Genomic DNA, 14,842 nt, shown 5'->3' with positions numbered 1-14,842 from the left:
ATCAGAGGACAAACCGGGCAGCTTCTTCCAGGAACGCAGGAGATGAAACGCGATCTCCTTGTTGTTTATCTGGCCGTTACTAAGATGTGATAACTGCGCTTGCAAGATAATTACCACCACATACGCATTTTCTTAGGGAGATTGAAGACGGTATGTAACATGTTTGTGTGCTAATACTCCCATCCTCACGTAACTTCACGTTTAGGGCTAAACAAGGCCTACAATACAGTTGAGCGGCTTGCTAAGTAACGTTAAGCTAGTTTATTTCTGATTTTACATTTGCATGCCCCGCTATGGTCTACCTATTCGGCGATTAACCCATGTGTTAATCAGATGAGCTACAGTACTGTCGCGCACTGATGCACAGCGTCAGTAATGAGGACCTAACAAAAAGATAACCCGTGATTTAACCTTTATTTTAATAGTAAACGCTGATGACACGGACATGCATTGCATAGTGCATGTCTACTCTCTGCTACACCACTGTGAAGCATAAGAAGCATTTTGTGTTTATCACTTGCAGATGTCCCTATGATGTGTCAAAAAATGGAAAGCCGTCCCCTCCCACTCTGCTTGTAGATAGCACCATGCTGGATAAAACCAGTGATCAAAGCCAAGAGACTGGGCTCTGCTCAGAATGCGGATGCACTTTCAGACTATCACAACCCGACTCTGACTCAACCAGCTCTTTAGCCTCTCTTAAACAGCAGCATGTGCACAAGGTAGACCGTCCTTCCAAATGTCCATCCTGCCAGGTGGGCACCAGCCTCCCTAATGGTCGACGTCCACACCGGCGCATGCGTCTGGACCCACACAGCTGTAGCCTGTGCTCCAAAACCTTCATTTCCTCCGCCCACCTGACCCTTCACCTGGCCTCTCACAACAAGGAGAGGAAGTTCAGATGTAGCACCTGTGGCAAGTACTTCCATCAGTCCTCCCACCTGATGGCACACAAGATAATCCACAGCGGGGACAGGCCGTTTAAATGCCCAGAGTGTGGCAAGACCTTCGGCCGTGCCTCACATCTGAAGACCCACCGCCGGCTCCACACAGGCGAGAAGCCCTTCAAGTGCACCTACTGTGACAAGTCGTTCACACAGAAGGCCGGGCTTCTGGCACATGTTCGAATACACACAGGGGAGCGGCCGTACAAGTGTGAGCAATGCGGCGAGGGGTTTCGCTCCCTGTCGCTCCTGCTCTCTCACAAGGCTGAAAAGTCATCTGGGCAGGCCAAACCAGAGCCCACACCACTAGTCAAACCGCCCCAGAAGACACCAGGTAGCCCAGAGGATCTGAAGTGTGGGGTCTGCTGCCGCACCTTTGTACGATCATCATACATCAGGCTGCACATTCGCCTCAACAAAGGACAGCGGCCTTATCACTGCAAAGTGTGCAACAAGACCTTTGTCAAACTGGATACGTTTGTGAAGCACTGTGATAAACATTTGATGCAGAAAAGGGATAAAAACAATGAGGGTAAAGACAAAGTTGTTAAGCCTCCCCTGTTCGTCCCACTTTCCAGGGCTTCTTCTTCTGAATCCTTACCCACTCAGTCTTTTTCCTCTGAGGTCAACACACGCTCCAGAGCAAAAGCAAAGATAAAAACGGAGCAGTGACCAAGAGCGGTGCCCCCACTGACACAAAAATGTTTCATAAAACAACAAACGCGGGAAAGTGTGTGTCATGTCAATGTCGTTTTCCAAAAAAAAAATCTCACCTGTAACCAATGAAAACAAATGAAAAGTTTACAAAATGTCGGCGAAAGGGACAAAGCAACGTTGTAGTGAAATAACTCCCAAAACGGGGTTATTGTGTGATTTATTAACAACATGAGTTTACTGATTGTACAGTTATTTTATTTTGAATAATGCTATTGTGAAAGTACTACAATGTTTTTTTATGCAAATGTTAGCTCATAGGGCTGTAACATTTCAGTGGCCTACATTGTTCACTCTAATCTTTGAACAGAAAATTACGAAATAACCATTATAATTCATGGTTTATATGTTGACGCCATACAAGCCTACTGGCATTTATAGCACTCACAATATGCACTTAAGTGTAAAAATAAACTGAAAAGCACAATGTGGAGAACTGAACCATTTATTTTGTTGCACCTAGAGGCTACAGACATCTGTCAAAAACAATTTGTTGTTTCAGTTACCAACCATTGTCAACACAACCGTCTTCTATAAAGCCCCTTTTTCTGTAATTCTCCACAGTTCATTGTTAGCGTGAAATTTCTCTGTTAATCTGCTCTTAAAACATGGTTTATATTGTGCTGTTATCACCTGGCAGCCTGTGCTTACCTGGCTTGACACTGTAGGACTACGTATCCTGCCAGATGAGCCTCTTTTGACTTAACATTCACTACAACGCGTCAGTCAAACTTTCCATTCTATTCCAGGTCAGAAGCAGCTCACAGCCGATACCTCGCTGACCATAAAGCTCAACAGAAGATTTATTATTGTTGTTTTTCTACATATCTCCCCTGCTGACGGAGATTCTGTCACCTCCACATGGGGAAAGTCTTTGTCCCAACCTATAGACAGAGAGGGGAAAAAAGTGTAAGAAAGCCATTTACAAGTTAAAGGTTAGGGCTCTTGGGAGGTTAATGTTTATCACATTGCATGAGATTCACAAATGTAACAATGCTATAACTGACAATAAAAAAGCCTACCACCACTTGAAATCGTCAATGCATCGCTCAGATAAGGAGACTGTAAAGTGTAAAGTGAAGATTAGACATTTGCCTGGCACTTGTCTGTTTCCTCTGTGCTGCAGTAAACTTTCCAGTGCAGGGTAACGTTCATGTGGCGTCTCCAGACAGGGTTCCTGCGCAAGACAATGGTTCCACTGATCGAGTCTCCAGCATACACACTAACGGGTCTGTCTAGCATGAAGAGAGTCTGCTTCCAGTGTGTCGGCCTGAAGAGAAAAGGGTCTACTTAATATTGAAGTTTTTGACTTTTCTTTTTTTTTTTTTTTTTTAGACACTAAAATTTCAGACTACTACAACATTATTTGCAGTCTGTAACACACAGAGATATACTAAGTACTAAAAGTCACTGAAATTAGTATTTGTCTGTTTATTATTCATTATAATTATTATTATAAATTCATATCCTTTGTCACGTTGTAACCGCACAGCAACAGAGAGAGGAAGTGTTTTGTTTTTTTTACTCAGAGTTAGGTCCGGTGTTTAGCTCCACTGCTGCGCCTCCCGTCTCCAGGCTCTCGAAATGAACAGTGAACCAGGCGGTGAATCCATGGAAAACGGCAGACCTTTCCACATAAAAATGAAACTGACCCTTTATTTCCTGAGAAATGAAACAGAGTGCTCCATTAGTTACAAAATCCAACATGTATGAGGTGGAGCAATATCCTTTCTTTTTTTTTCAGCATTTCGGCATTATTGTGACAGTGATAGTTGCAGCAATTTCTAATACGGGAAATATCAGTACCTCCAGGTCTTTGATTTGCAGAGTGTACATGTCCAGGCATATCACATCACACGGGGCAGCGAGACAGTCATCGGGCTCAATGAGGTGGCTGAACTTGGGCTTGGTGAAGAACTCCTGCTGTGCCAAAGGCCTGCATAGAAGAAATGTTATTCACCACCATGAGGAGATTAGGCTGCTGCCACATATTTTCTTGATCTTATCTATGACTCAACAGGAGAAAAGGACAAACACAATCTAAGCACACTTAAGACAACGAAGAAATAGATGACAGAACGTAGACATTATGGGTTTCTGTGAGTGTATGCCATAGTAATTTTAACGATACAGTATGTGATGTACTCTGTATTGGAACAGAAATATTGACAAACAGTATAGATTACATACCTGTTCATGCATTTAGTAACAACTGTTAATAGCAGTCACAATTGGCTAAATATGGATTGAGTTGAGTATGAGTTGTCAGAGATGAATAAAATTTAAAAAATTAAAATTATTTTAATAAATGAGGCCACAGTTTGTAGCGTCGTAGCAAACATCTTGATCTTAAAATCCTTTAGTTGTCCTATGACAACTGTTCTTCACTAATGCACTTTTCCTGTGTTTGGTACATGTCATCACAATCTTTTGAGACTTTTACTGCATGTCATAATTCCAGTGTTTTTGCCTGATTCACCAGAAATTTTGTGGTCTCTTTGTGCATGGGTACATTTGATCAACTGTTTCCTTTAATGATTGTTAAATACCAATTAGCTGCATAAGTCAGCTTTCATTGCAGTCAGACGGTCACCATTTTTATGTTCAGGGCAACAGAGGGCAACTTACAGAAATACAAATACCCCAGTTAGTTGCTGCCTGAGCTGCTGGTGGATCAGTCACACTGGATCTATTTTGAAAACACAATTACTATCAGCATAATGAGGGACATACAGTATGTTAAAAATAAAGGAGTTAATTGATTAATGAGTCAACATCTCATGAAATAAGTACTTCTGTCAGATAAACACATTAATACATTTGATGCTCAACATGACAAATGTCCCATTTGAGTTTTATTGTACTTCAAGTTAAATGTCTGTTTCACGGGTGTGGATTGTTACACATATCTGTCACCTACCAAATGTGAATTAATACACAAAAACAGCATCACTGCCTGGCACCAGATTACGATGCTAAATGTTTAAAACTTCACATCTGAGTTGATCTTTTTGGAGAATATTTCTACTGAGAAAGTGAGACAGGACAATGTTCAATGTGAAGAGTTGACCAATGGCCCTTACTGAAGAGGAGTGAAGTCCAGGCCGTAGGGCCGCTCCCAGAAGGCCATTTTCTCTGCATAATAGCTGTCAGCCTGACACGGCACCAGGGTGAGGGCCGCAGATGAGGGCCACATCACACCACCTTCCCTAAGCCAGCGGTCCCTGGCCAGCAGAACAGACTCCACCATGAACTCAAACTAGATCAGAGGAAGGAGAGACAGAAACATGATGTGTCATTAAAACCTGAATGGGACTGGAAGAGAAAAACTGGATCCTATACAACTATGTTAATGCTAAGGCATCTAACGTAGAAAACATCTTCACACAATAAGGTATATTATTACAAACAGTAGTGGTGGTGTCATTATTACCAGTAGGCAGTTACCCATCCACTCGGAAACCAGCACGTCCACTTGCTCAGGTAGTTCAATCTCCTCAGCGCGTCTCTGGAGGACCGTGACCACGTCCTCACAGCTGTTCTGCTTCACCAGCTGTCTGGTGTGCTCTGCCATGGAGCTCGCCTCAACAGCATACACCTATAATACAACATATACGCTTTGTACCCCATGCTGTTAATACCATGTAGCAACACTCCTTGTCCAGCAGATGGGAGCATAGCTACACTAAGGTTCAATATACAGTATACCCATGAGTAAACTAAGTAGTTTAGTATATTATACAGAGACTCTGTTCTTCTGATTTACCATATTTCTGTTGATTTCTGGGATGTTTTTGCTGGTGATTTAGTTGTCATTTGAGATAAACTCAGAACTTTGGCTGTATCTAACATTAATGCAAATATGGTGTCATTTTAAACCGTTTCAGGTTTAAACATTCCAGAGATTGGACTTTTCTGCCAGATAGGATGACAAATTGTTGATACCTAAAAGGGCAACTCCACTGACTTTACACATCAAAGTCTGGTTACAGGTGAAAAAATTGTATAAGGCCCTTTGTGGGTCCAGAGAGAGCTGTGTGTGTCTGATAAATTGTCTTTAAAATGTTGGTTGGGTAGGAAGCAATAAGTGGCCAAATATTTTTTTACTCCTTTTTCCCATGATAATGGGATACTTTTCTCGTGATCTCGAGATAACGAATGTTGTTTTCCTGTGATAACACACCATAGCCGAATACAGGGGTCGGCAGGTCTTTAGGATAATTTCCAAGACATTTATGGTGTCGCTGGTTAGCTCAATTGGTAAAGTGCAGGACTAATAATCCAAAGATTGTCGGTTTTTTTATCATCCTTCAACAAAGTTGTTATGAAGAGATTCAGGGGAATCCAATCACACATTTCCCGACAGCTATTTCAAAGGTTCCAAAAAGTGGGAAATGTGTAAAGTTAAATGGATTCCCCTGAATGAGAATGATGGATGTGGACCAATCGCCAGGATGCGCACAGTCCAGCATGTGCTTTATTGTGAGCATGTAAAACAGTCTCTTCATAAGAAGTTTGTTGAAGAGGATTATGAAAAAGAAAAAAAAAAATAGGTCTTCAGTGTGGATCGAACACAACCCCGCAATCATGAGTGCTGTGCTCTACCAACTGAGCTAAACAGTGACACTGGATACCTCTCTGAAATTATCAATAAGAAACTAAATTAACTACGGTTTTGTTATCTCGAGATCACAAGAAAATGATCCCGTTATCATGGGAAAACGGAGTACAAAAAATATTTCAATAGATGGCCGCTTAGGGCTTCCGTAGTTGGGACTAAAGACTACAAGTTGAAAATCAAAAGAAATCTGGTTACAAAGAAGTAATGTTACCAAACCTGTGTAGCCCGCTGCTTGATGCTAGCAGCTCCAGGCTACATTAGCTATTTCTAGCATAACAGACTCAAATTGCTGACTGAACTGTGAGTGGTCATATTGCATTATGGGTAATGTAGGCACCACATTTTAACAAGGAGGAAGAAGATGGGGACTAAAAAAAGACGATATCCCTGATTCAGGGCTAATGTTTTTTTGTATCCATCGTAAGTCCAACAATGTTATAGGACTTATGTTATAGAAGTACTCTTATTATTTCGGAATAGAAAACTCCAATATGATTCCTGTATATTTTAAGTTAAGATATGCCTTAAAATTAATAAATAAACTTCAATAAGACAACTTTCTCAAATTTAACTTGTGGAATGGTAGGAAGCTTAATTTCTCTTCATAAGTGGAATTTATAACGTAACTGCACCTGAAGTCCCTAAAATGGGACTGGATCTGGGCCATGGTCCTACAAGGTGTCAGTTCCTCTACTATCTCTACACTGCAGATGGCATAACCAGCATTCTGTGTGTGTTGTGTGAAAGAGCATTAATGCTTGAGTAGCTTCCCCACCAGTGATACTGTCGACATTACCACTGAGGGTTGTGCCAGCTGAGCGCAGAACAAGCTGATGATGCCAGTCCCACAGCCAAGGTCCATCACCACCTTATTCTGCAGAGAACCACTATTGCTAAGAATGACCTGCCGGTACGCCTCAGTGCGACTCTTATCTGACAACATCTCCAAGTGAAGCCTCTGTTGGATAAAAAAAAAACAGGAAATAAAATACAACAACTGATATGGTTTGCAGCAGCCAATGCATAGTAGTATATCAGTAACATGGGACAAATCATGACACACCTTGTTGTCAAGAAGATATTGGCAGAGACTCAAAGTGTTATATATCAAATACAGATGACAAGTTTTTTGTGGTGTTTGTTATGAAACAACAATGCACGGTGCGCCCAAGCCACATTTCCCTTCGGGGACAAGAAAGTTTAACCTAACTTGAAAAAAAAAATGGTTCTTGAGAAAAATGCCACAGTGAAATCAAAACAAACAGACAATTTGTGGTTTACATTATTGTCTTATTTTATCCATATCAATGTTTATTTCATAATGCATTATTTATTTCTCATACATATTTAACATATTTAACAGTTTTGGTATCCATAGTTTTTAATCCATGAACTCAAATACGTTACAATAACTGACAATTATTTTTCCAAGCATGTCCTTTTGGAGCCATAGATTTCAATTTATTGCAGGAGTGGATAAGACCCATGCCTTTGGTGTGAGAGACCTGGGTTCAACTCCCCACTGTGACACGTCCACCGATATGTCCCTGAGCAAGACACTTAACCTAGTTGCTCCAGAGGCGTGTGATCTCTTACATGTATAGCAATTGTAAGTCGCTTTGGATAAAAGTGTCAGCTAAATGAATAAATGTGAGAGGTGATCCATCACAGCTTTATTTCCCACCCCAGGAAGAGTAGTTGTCACCAAGGTAACAACAACGGAGATCCAAATAAACAATTAACAATTTCCTCCTTGTAATACAGCAGGGCCTGTTTGGATGTTTTCTTCCTGGTGGTGCATTTAAATCACGTATGTATTCTGGGTTTAATTTCCCAACACTTGTGAATGTGATGCATTTCTGCAGCTCTCTGAATCTAAGAAATTGTCCTTAAAGTCACCACCAAAACGCAGTGCCTTATAACAACTGCATTACATCTCAAGGTTAACATAACTCTGAGAAAAGAAAAAGTTATTCATTGTGATGGATTACCTAACGCAAGTATGTTTCAGGTCCCTGCATGTTGGTGTTTTTAGCTACCACCCTGAAATTGCATGGCTCACTAGGGGGCTGCAAATCAACCTTAAGTCTTGTGTTATGCTTTGAAATGTCAGTGTGCAATTTGTAGATCATTAGGTTGTAACATGTAAAACATAATGACCCTTTAATGTTTCTTACCAGTGTCCCATAACTGCCGAAGTATTCTTCATCTTGCCATGGGTCCTCCAGGGAGGTGTCCTCCTCCTCCTCAGCAGCATCCTGTCGCAGGTAGTCGGCGGGTGCATAACCTGTGACCCCGTCCAGCTCTGCCCACCACCACTCTGATGAAGGCTTGGCGTGCACGAGCAGCCTATCCCCGCGGCTGAAAGTAAGCTGCGGGACAGAAACAGCACGGTTAGCACTAGCCACCCAACCTTCAACTTTCCACTGAAAGTGTTAAGTTACACGGTCTCTCCGTCTGTGTGGGTCTCTTACCTGGTCGTTGCCACTTCCTGTGAAGTTAGACAAGGCAACATACTCTTCTGGAGACGCATCTTCGTCGTCCTCTTTCTCTGTCTGCATGTCTGGCGGCAGTTGTTTTGACTCACCTGCTGTTTGGTTCCCTGCAGGACACAAGTTAAATCTGTTCACGAGACAACACGGTAAATAAAGAAAATCGGTGTACTACTGTGAAATGAGCGGTAAAAACATCACAACACCTCAGCTAGCGCAGAACACTTCCTGTTTTTACGTCAGATGATTACCGTGCCTTCACGTGCTGTCGGAAATTCCAAAATTATAAATGGAGCGCAAATGAACGGTCCAAAAATATGACCAGCATGCGTACTCTCTACGTCATTACGTAAGCGTAAAATTACGTAAGCGTAAAATGTGTCCCACTGCATTTTATACGATTTTACAGCAAGTATTGAGTTATTGTAAAGCATAAAGAAACTTTCAATGTTCTTTTTATGCCTCTATCCATGTATACTATATCTCTTTTTCTACATATATTCCCCTAGGATTTGAGAATAAGAAAGCATTTTAGCACTCCCTGATTGTTTCTCTTTTAGAGCAAAGTAACAACAAGAAAGAATGAATGTACACACTATACAGCAATATTACAAAATATTTATTTAAAAAAATTTAACAATCAACAAATTTCACACCACAGTTTAATAAAACATAGAATCAGGGTGCAGCTCCACCTGTAGATTTCACATCATTAATTCTTAAAAACACCCCTCAGCTGATTCTTAGTCAGAAGTCACATTTTACACATTTTTAATTATTATAAGTACTTAATTCAGAGTTCTTTTCAGAAGCATGTCACACATCCTTGATAAGAAATTTCAGCTGTCTTTTGTCTTTGACTTGAGGAAGGGCTTATGCAGCACATCATAGAGTCGCTTTGCCTGCAAGCACAAAATGTCAACATGGTTAACTGGAAAACTACAGACTCTATCTTCATATGGTGCACATGTATTTGACTCACTTTCTGTGGTCCAAGGCCTGGACAGAGAACCAAGTCTTCCTTAGAGGCACTGATGATTCCTTCTACAGACTGAAAAAAAAAAAAAAAAGCACAAAATTCCTTCTCAGTATACTAACCTGGGCCCGTATTTGTCAAGCTTCTCAGAATTACTCATAAGAACAATGCTAAGAACTGACTTAAGAGTAAAAACATTCTTGGCTCAAAGCTGTGCTTAAAAGATAGTTATCAAGCATCATAGCCCCAATTTGAGTGAAGTGTAGGACTAAATCTTAAGTGTCAGTCTTAGTGCTGATTTACGACACTTTGCTGTGCCACAAACAGGATTTTGGATGACGATGTCGCCAAGGACCAATCACTAAAGATTTCCTTCTTTAAGAATATTCTCAGATAAATTCACATTGAATGGTGAAATTCCTAAGAGGAGTTTATATTCAACACACAATAACAATAAAGAATTTTCAAGATTATACATTATGATATAGGCCTATACATTAATAAATGAAAGATAAAAAATAGTTTCTTTATATGAGCGCCATCAAATGCGCTCCTGTATTGCCGGCTATAGGAACTGTGTTTGCTTCTGTCAGATTACAGGGTCGATGAAACATGTGACAATGTGTGGAGCTGTAAGTGCTAAAATTGTTTCCATGACTATTCGGCTTATTTGTGGTTGTGACGGGCCAAAATCATCAGCATTGCTGCGTTTGTCCTGTGGCAAATAAACGAAGCGTCATCACCACCTTCAATTTAACTGAAAACGCATTACTGCGTAAAGTCAGTGGTGAGATGACGTCCCTCACCAACTCGCTGACAAAGATTATGCCTGCGCGGTCCGACCCCGTCTTATTAACTGCGCGTTGTCAGAATTCTCCCTCTCCTCTCCGCATGTCTCTGTCTCAACGGTGCCATCACAAGCCCTACTGGCAACTCCTAACCCCTTGAGAGACCTCTCGAGGTGTCTTAAATAACTGGGAGAATAAGAGTGATTCTTAGCTTTGAGAAATTTGATAACTTGCTTTTATTCTTAAGTTTAAAAGTAGGAGTAAATTTCATGAATTCTAAGCACTTAAGACTAAAATGGCACTTTGAGAAGCTTGATAAATACCAGCCCTGATCTTTCCCCTCTGAGAACATCACTAAATGAAAGAAAAAAATTAGAATTCACACAACCATGTCTGTGGATATGTATGTGCGTATACACTGATGATCTTATTATTATTATTATTATCATCATCATAGGATGAATTTTTGCTTTAGTGGTACTCACAGAGAAAGTAGACAGCAAGGTAATAGCATCGGTCTTGTTTATAGACTTCACAGTGGTCAGGCAATCTGTAACCTTAAAAACAAACCAATCCAATCAACATTGCATTGTTCAAACACTGAAAAACACGGCAAGACTTTGGCAAATACTCTGATTGCAGATTGTCCTTGAAATTCCCTGTGGCTGCACTCAAACGTCTATCATTTTTTTCAAATTGGTAAAATGATCACACAAAAAATAGCAATGAACTTCCCAATCTTTGAATACAAAAGGGTGAATCCACACACCTTTGAAAGATAGTCTTTTTCAACTTGCTCCTTCAGTACGTCTGCAGGTTTCTTTTCATATGACTTATACGTTTCCAGGTAACGTCCTGCCTCCTCTGGACTGTCAAATCAACATGAAGAAATTATTAGGTTTCTTTTTTTATTTATTTTAATTCATTAGATAATTATCAGGCACAATGTTCCCTGATCAACAGACAAAAAAGAAAACAACAGACAACATCTCGTATGACTTACAATTAGATGCTTGAAGTATGGCATCAAATATCAGACTACATGTGCACATCGAGAAGTAAACATTTAGAGTATTTTATGTGTCCAGTCTTCTTGGCGATCTGTTGCAGGTCTTACCTCCAAGCCAGAATGAGAGTGCAGTCTGCCATGATGCAGATGCGAGCCAGCTCCTTCAACGCATGATGAGGATCTTTCTGTGATGACAAACCAATGTCAGTGAGAAAAAATACATTCATTCTTAAAGTTTTATAAATGGAACTATAGATTTGATGCACATAGATATGTGCCGAAAGCGTTTTCTGAAGCAGATCTTTTTCATACAGTAACTAGTATTTGTCATCTGTCATAGTATTTACTCTGGCATTTATATTTTCCCCCACATACAGTACCGAAACTGCCTCCAGCAGCACACATCAGACTTCAATCACACCACTGTTAGCGAAACTAATTCAACTGAGGAAAGACGTACCTGACAAATTAAACGTTCTGCACGGAGAGCTTGCAGCTCTCCTTTAATGGTTTAGTGTTCATCTATTCCATTTTGTTAAATATAACATTACAACTTTCCAATCCTTGTCAGCACTTTAAACAGAAATGACATTACCTACCTAAAAGCTATTATATGTCTATGAAGATTCTCAGTCATCCAGGTCATAGTTATCCAACGAAGGTTAAAGTCAAGGGCAACTGGATTTGGTTGAAGATACTGGAAGACGTTTCGTCCCTCATCCAAAGGACTTCTTCAGTTCTGACTGACTGGCAGGGAAACTCAGCTATTTAACCTCAGTGGGGTCGTTAGTCCTAACGACTGTAACGACTGTCGTTACAGCAACCAGGACAGTTGGCCAGATGTGTCCAAGGGGTTTTAAGTCTCCTAGAAACTACTAGGGCTGAAAGATTTTTAAGAAATATGTAATTGCGATTGTTTTGACTAATATTGCAATTGTGATGTGATTTGCGATACTGGAGGTAATGATAATTTTTTACACAATCATTCTCATTTTCATTGAAAAACAAATTAAACATTTAGGATGTGATTATCGCAAAGATCTGTACCAAACAAAGATATTTTCTTAAGCCTGTAGAATATGATGTGTAGGCCAGGACATCTCTGCAGCACGACAATATTACATTTAAAATAGTATTTTGACACACATTTTTCCTTTAAAAAATACTGCACCTGAAAATTGCAGTAGGCAATATTACAATTTCGATTAATTTTTCAGCCCTACCTAACAGTTAAATATTTTAAATGTTAAAACAGGAGCTAAATTAATTGAGATGGACTAATAAATGGAACATTGAAGTTAATGAATTAATTACATTATTCATTTATAACTGAGTATTTAATGCAAGGGTGTATTAATTATGTATAACGAAACACTGTAAAAGTACTTTGTTAGAAATAGGTACTCATATTAAATAAAGTACCATAGGAATGCTTAGGACAGCTTGCAAATGATCTTAAAGATTGGGTCTGGACTTCCCTAAGTGCAAAGTATGATAAATATAGTATTAACCTCAATTCTTGCAGTAGTCAAAACAATATGGTTCACAAAATGTTTCAGCTGTGTGAGCCTGAGGATGTTGACTGAATTAAAAAGGTCAATGTGAAAGTACATTCTTGACATTTGAGTTTTTTTACTTACCACATCTACTTGTACCAGTAACACTCGCAGGGTGAAAGTCTGTCCAAGCAGCTTGAGACGGTCGTGGATATAGTTTGGATTGAGATTGTGATACCTCAGACTTTAAGATAGGCCCAAAACCAACATCACGGCAAAACAAAACACACACAGGGAAAAAAGAACATATGAAATAAAGGACACAGCCACTATTAGCACTAGCACTAAAAAATTTTTTAGTGCTAAAAATAAATGATTGTGTATGACAGCCTGAAAAAAAAGCTTACACCGTTTGTAAAGACACACTATTCTTGAGTTAACCCTACCTGAGGAATAGAGCACAAGTTGTCTGGCCTAGGACATAGTCTGGTACAACATCCCCAAACTCCCAAGGGACACTCCTCACAAACTTCAGAATGGGATTTCCCCTCTGAATAAATAAAAACAAACATGTGATATGATACCAACCATTGTGCACTATTCTATGCTGATAAAAAACAACAACTTGAGAGCCTGATGCCACCATCCAGAGAAGTATCACCAAACTAATTTACCTTGCATAGTGACCGTGAATGCAAACAAGAATGTGCAGAGAATGGATAGATGACTGGATGGAGACAGTTGCCGATTTCTTGCACAAACATACCTGTCGAGGACTGACAATAATGCTGCTCCCAGATCCCACAGGTTTTGGACCCAGGCTGAGGCTCTGATCTGACCTTTGACAGTTCCCCTCTTTTTGGTCTGTGCCAGCCACCTGTGTCTCCTCACTCCTCTTAACCCCTCCAGATCCACCTTCAGTCCCTTCAGGACAGTCCTGAGCCGTTTCACATCCTCCTGGAGCAGACGACACTGATTGCTTCACATTTGTAACTCCATCACCTTCAGTCCTGAGTTTTGTGGAGGGGCCCGCTCTCTGAGGAGGAGCAGCCACATTACTTTTACTCTGGACGATATATTCTGCATATGACAAGAGCTGGTCCACGGGCTCAGATGCGCACTTTGCTGAAGATGAAGTTGAGGCGTTTTGTCCTCCTTTGGATGACGGCTGAAACTGCGGCTTTAGCTGAAATACAATCACACAGAAATCCTGTTTGAGTCTAGAAAATTATTAAATGAATAAGGTAGAACAAACACTCACGTTCCAGCAAGCTATTCTGACCAGAACTCTGTGTTGCGCAGATGGTATATTATTTTAAAAAAGGATTTGAAAATTGTTGCTACCAGTTGGAAAGTTAGCAAGCTAGCTAACTCCTAGCCGCCGAAGATAGAAAACAAACTGACCGGTGTTGTCTTTTTGGTGAAAGCAGAGTCGTCCAGGTTGATGTTAAACCTCTTTTTCATGTTTTTTAACTGATGAGGACTTTATCAGTAAACACATGCCACTGAATAGTGAGACTTGTTGTAACGTTACTCACTATCCTCTAACTACAGACAGTTTACAGCAACTACACTACAACTTCCGACCTGAATCCTTCAGAATAAAAGCACCAGATGAACCACATATATTTTTATATACAGTCTATGATATGAACAAACAAACAAAGCTGGTACACATTATAGCCCTGTCTGATGTTTTACTTTATGCTCACGTTGCCATGTAATCTATAGCTGTTTAAGGAAAAAAACACAGATCCATAAAAGTGACATTTTGAGACTTAATGTCCCCTTCCTTCCACTCA

The 14,842-nt window shown here is 40.2% G+C and overlaps 3 protein-coding genes across 6 annotated transcripts; 1 reads left to right on the top strand and 2 right to left on the bottom strand.

The window, feature by feature from the left end:
- Window positions 1–13: 13 nt before the first annotated feature.
- LOC119903996 (zinc finger protein 239) lies at window positions 14–2,685 on the top strand. The gene is made up of 2 exons (XM_038720340.1): window positions 14–150; window positions 524–2,685. The coding sequence occupies exon 2, from the start codon at window positions 588–590 to the stop codon at window positions 1,614–1,616; it is 1,029 nt and encodes a 342-aa protein (XP_038576268.1). The 5' UTR covers window positions 14–150; window positions 524–587; the 3' UTR covers window positions 1,617–2,685.
- On the bottom strand, window positions 2,086–9,053 carry prmt2 (protein arginine methyltransferase 2). 4 transcript variants are annotated; one of them, XM_038720338.1, is made up of 10 exons: window positions 8,978–9,053; window positions 8,754–8,881; window positions 8,457–8,651; window positions 7,055–7,237; window positions 5,092–5,256; window positions 4,742–4,917; window positions 3,465–3,594; window positions 3,184–3,320; window positions 2,754–2,928; window positions 2,086–2,542 (listed from the first exon to the last, which is right to left on the bottom strand). In XM_038720338.1, the coding sequence occupies exons 2-10, from the start codon at window positions 8,838–8,840 to the stop codon at window positions 2,510–2,512; spliced, it is 1,281 nt and encodes a 426-aa protein (XP_038576266.1). In that variant the 5' UTR covers window positions 8,841–8,881; window positions 8,978–9,053; the 3' UTR covers window positions 2,086–2,509. The 4 variants fall into 4 exon arrangements, 3 of the variants coding, with proteins under 3 accessions (XP_038576266.1, XP_038576265.1, XP_038576267.1); XR_005444638.1 differs by lacking the exon at window positions 8,978–9,053 and having other exon boundaries at window positions 2,681–2,928; window positions 8,754–8,971; XM_038720337.1 differs by lacking the exon at window positions 8,978–9,053 and having other exon boundaries at window positions 8,754–8,971.
- Window positions 9,054–9,373: 320 nt separating this feature from the next.
- ercc1 (excision repair cross-complementation group 1) lies at window positions 9,374–14,614 on the bottom strand. The gene is made up of 9 exons (XM_038720334.1): window positions 14,445–14,614; window positions 13,807–14,226; window positions 13,487–13,590; window positions 13,185–13,284; window positions 11,653–11,729; window positions 11,305–11,404; window positions 11,021–11,092; window positions 9,754–9,822; window positions 9,374–9,673 (listed from the first exon to the last, which is right to left on the bottom strand). Exons 1-9 carry the CDS (start codon window positions 14,502–14,504, stop codon window positions 9,611–9,613), a joined length of 1,065 nt encoding a protein of 354 aa, XP_038576262.1. The 5' UTR covers window positions 14,505–14,614; the 3' UTR covers window positions 9,374–9,610.
- Window positions 14,615–14,842: the final 228 nt, after the last annotated feature.

Source organism: Micropterus salmoides, unplaced genomic scaffold (assembly GCF_014851395.1).
Source record: "Micropterus salmoides isolate LMB-PRFRI ecotype aquatic unplaced genomic scaffold, ASM1485139v1 Ms_hic_scaffold_15, whole genome shotgun sequence".
In the NCBI taxonomy this organism is placed as follows: Eukaryota; Metazoa; Chordata; class Actinopteri; order Centrarchiformes; family Centrarchidae; genus Micropterus; species Micropterus salmoides.
Note: the sequence above shows the minus strand (reverse complement) of the source record. Positions and strands in the feature narration are given on the sequence as shown.

What these genes read in the sequence shown, in the direction of transcription:
- LOC119903996 (XM_038720340.1), top strand. Translation starts at nt 588, where the DNA reads ATGCTGGATAAAACCAGTGATCAAAGCCAAGAGACTGGGCTCTGCTCA.
- prmt2 (XM_038720338.1), bottom strand. Translation starts at nt 8,840, where the DNA reads ATGCAGACAGAGAAAGAGGACGACGAAGATGCGTCTCCAGAAGAGTAT. An exon ending in TCGGCAGTTATGGGACACTG is followed by an intron (nt 7,238 to 8,456) that starts GTAAGAAACATT and finishes TTTATCCAACAG; the next exon opens with AGGCTTCACTTGGAGATGTT. An exon ending in AACACCGGACCTAACTCTGA is followed by an intron (nt 2,929 to 3,183) that starts GTAAAAAAAACA and finishes TTTTCTCTTCAG; the next exon opens with GCCGACACACTGGAAGCAGA.
- ercc1 (XM_038720334.1), bottom strand. Translation starts at nt 14,504, where the DNA reads ATGAAAAAGAGGTTTAACATCAACCTGGACGACTCTGCTTTCACCAAA. An exon ending in TTATTGTCAGTCCTCGACAG is followed by an intron (nt 13,591 to 13,806) that starts GTATGTTTGTGC and finishes TTATTTATTCAG; the next exon opens with AGGGGAAATCCCATTCTGAA. An exon ending in CAGGCCTTGGACCACAGAAA is followed by an intron (nt 9,674 to 9,753) that starts GTGAGTCAAATA and finishes TTGTGCTTGCAG; the next exon opens with GCAAAGCGACTCTATGATGT.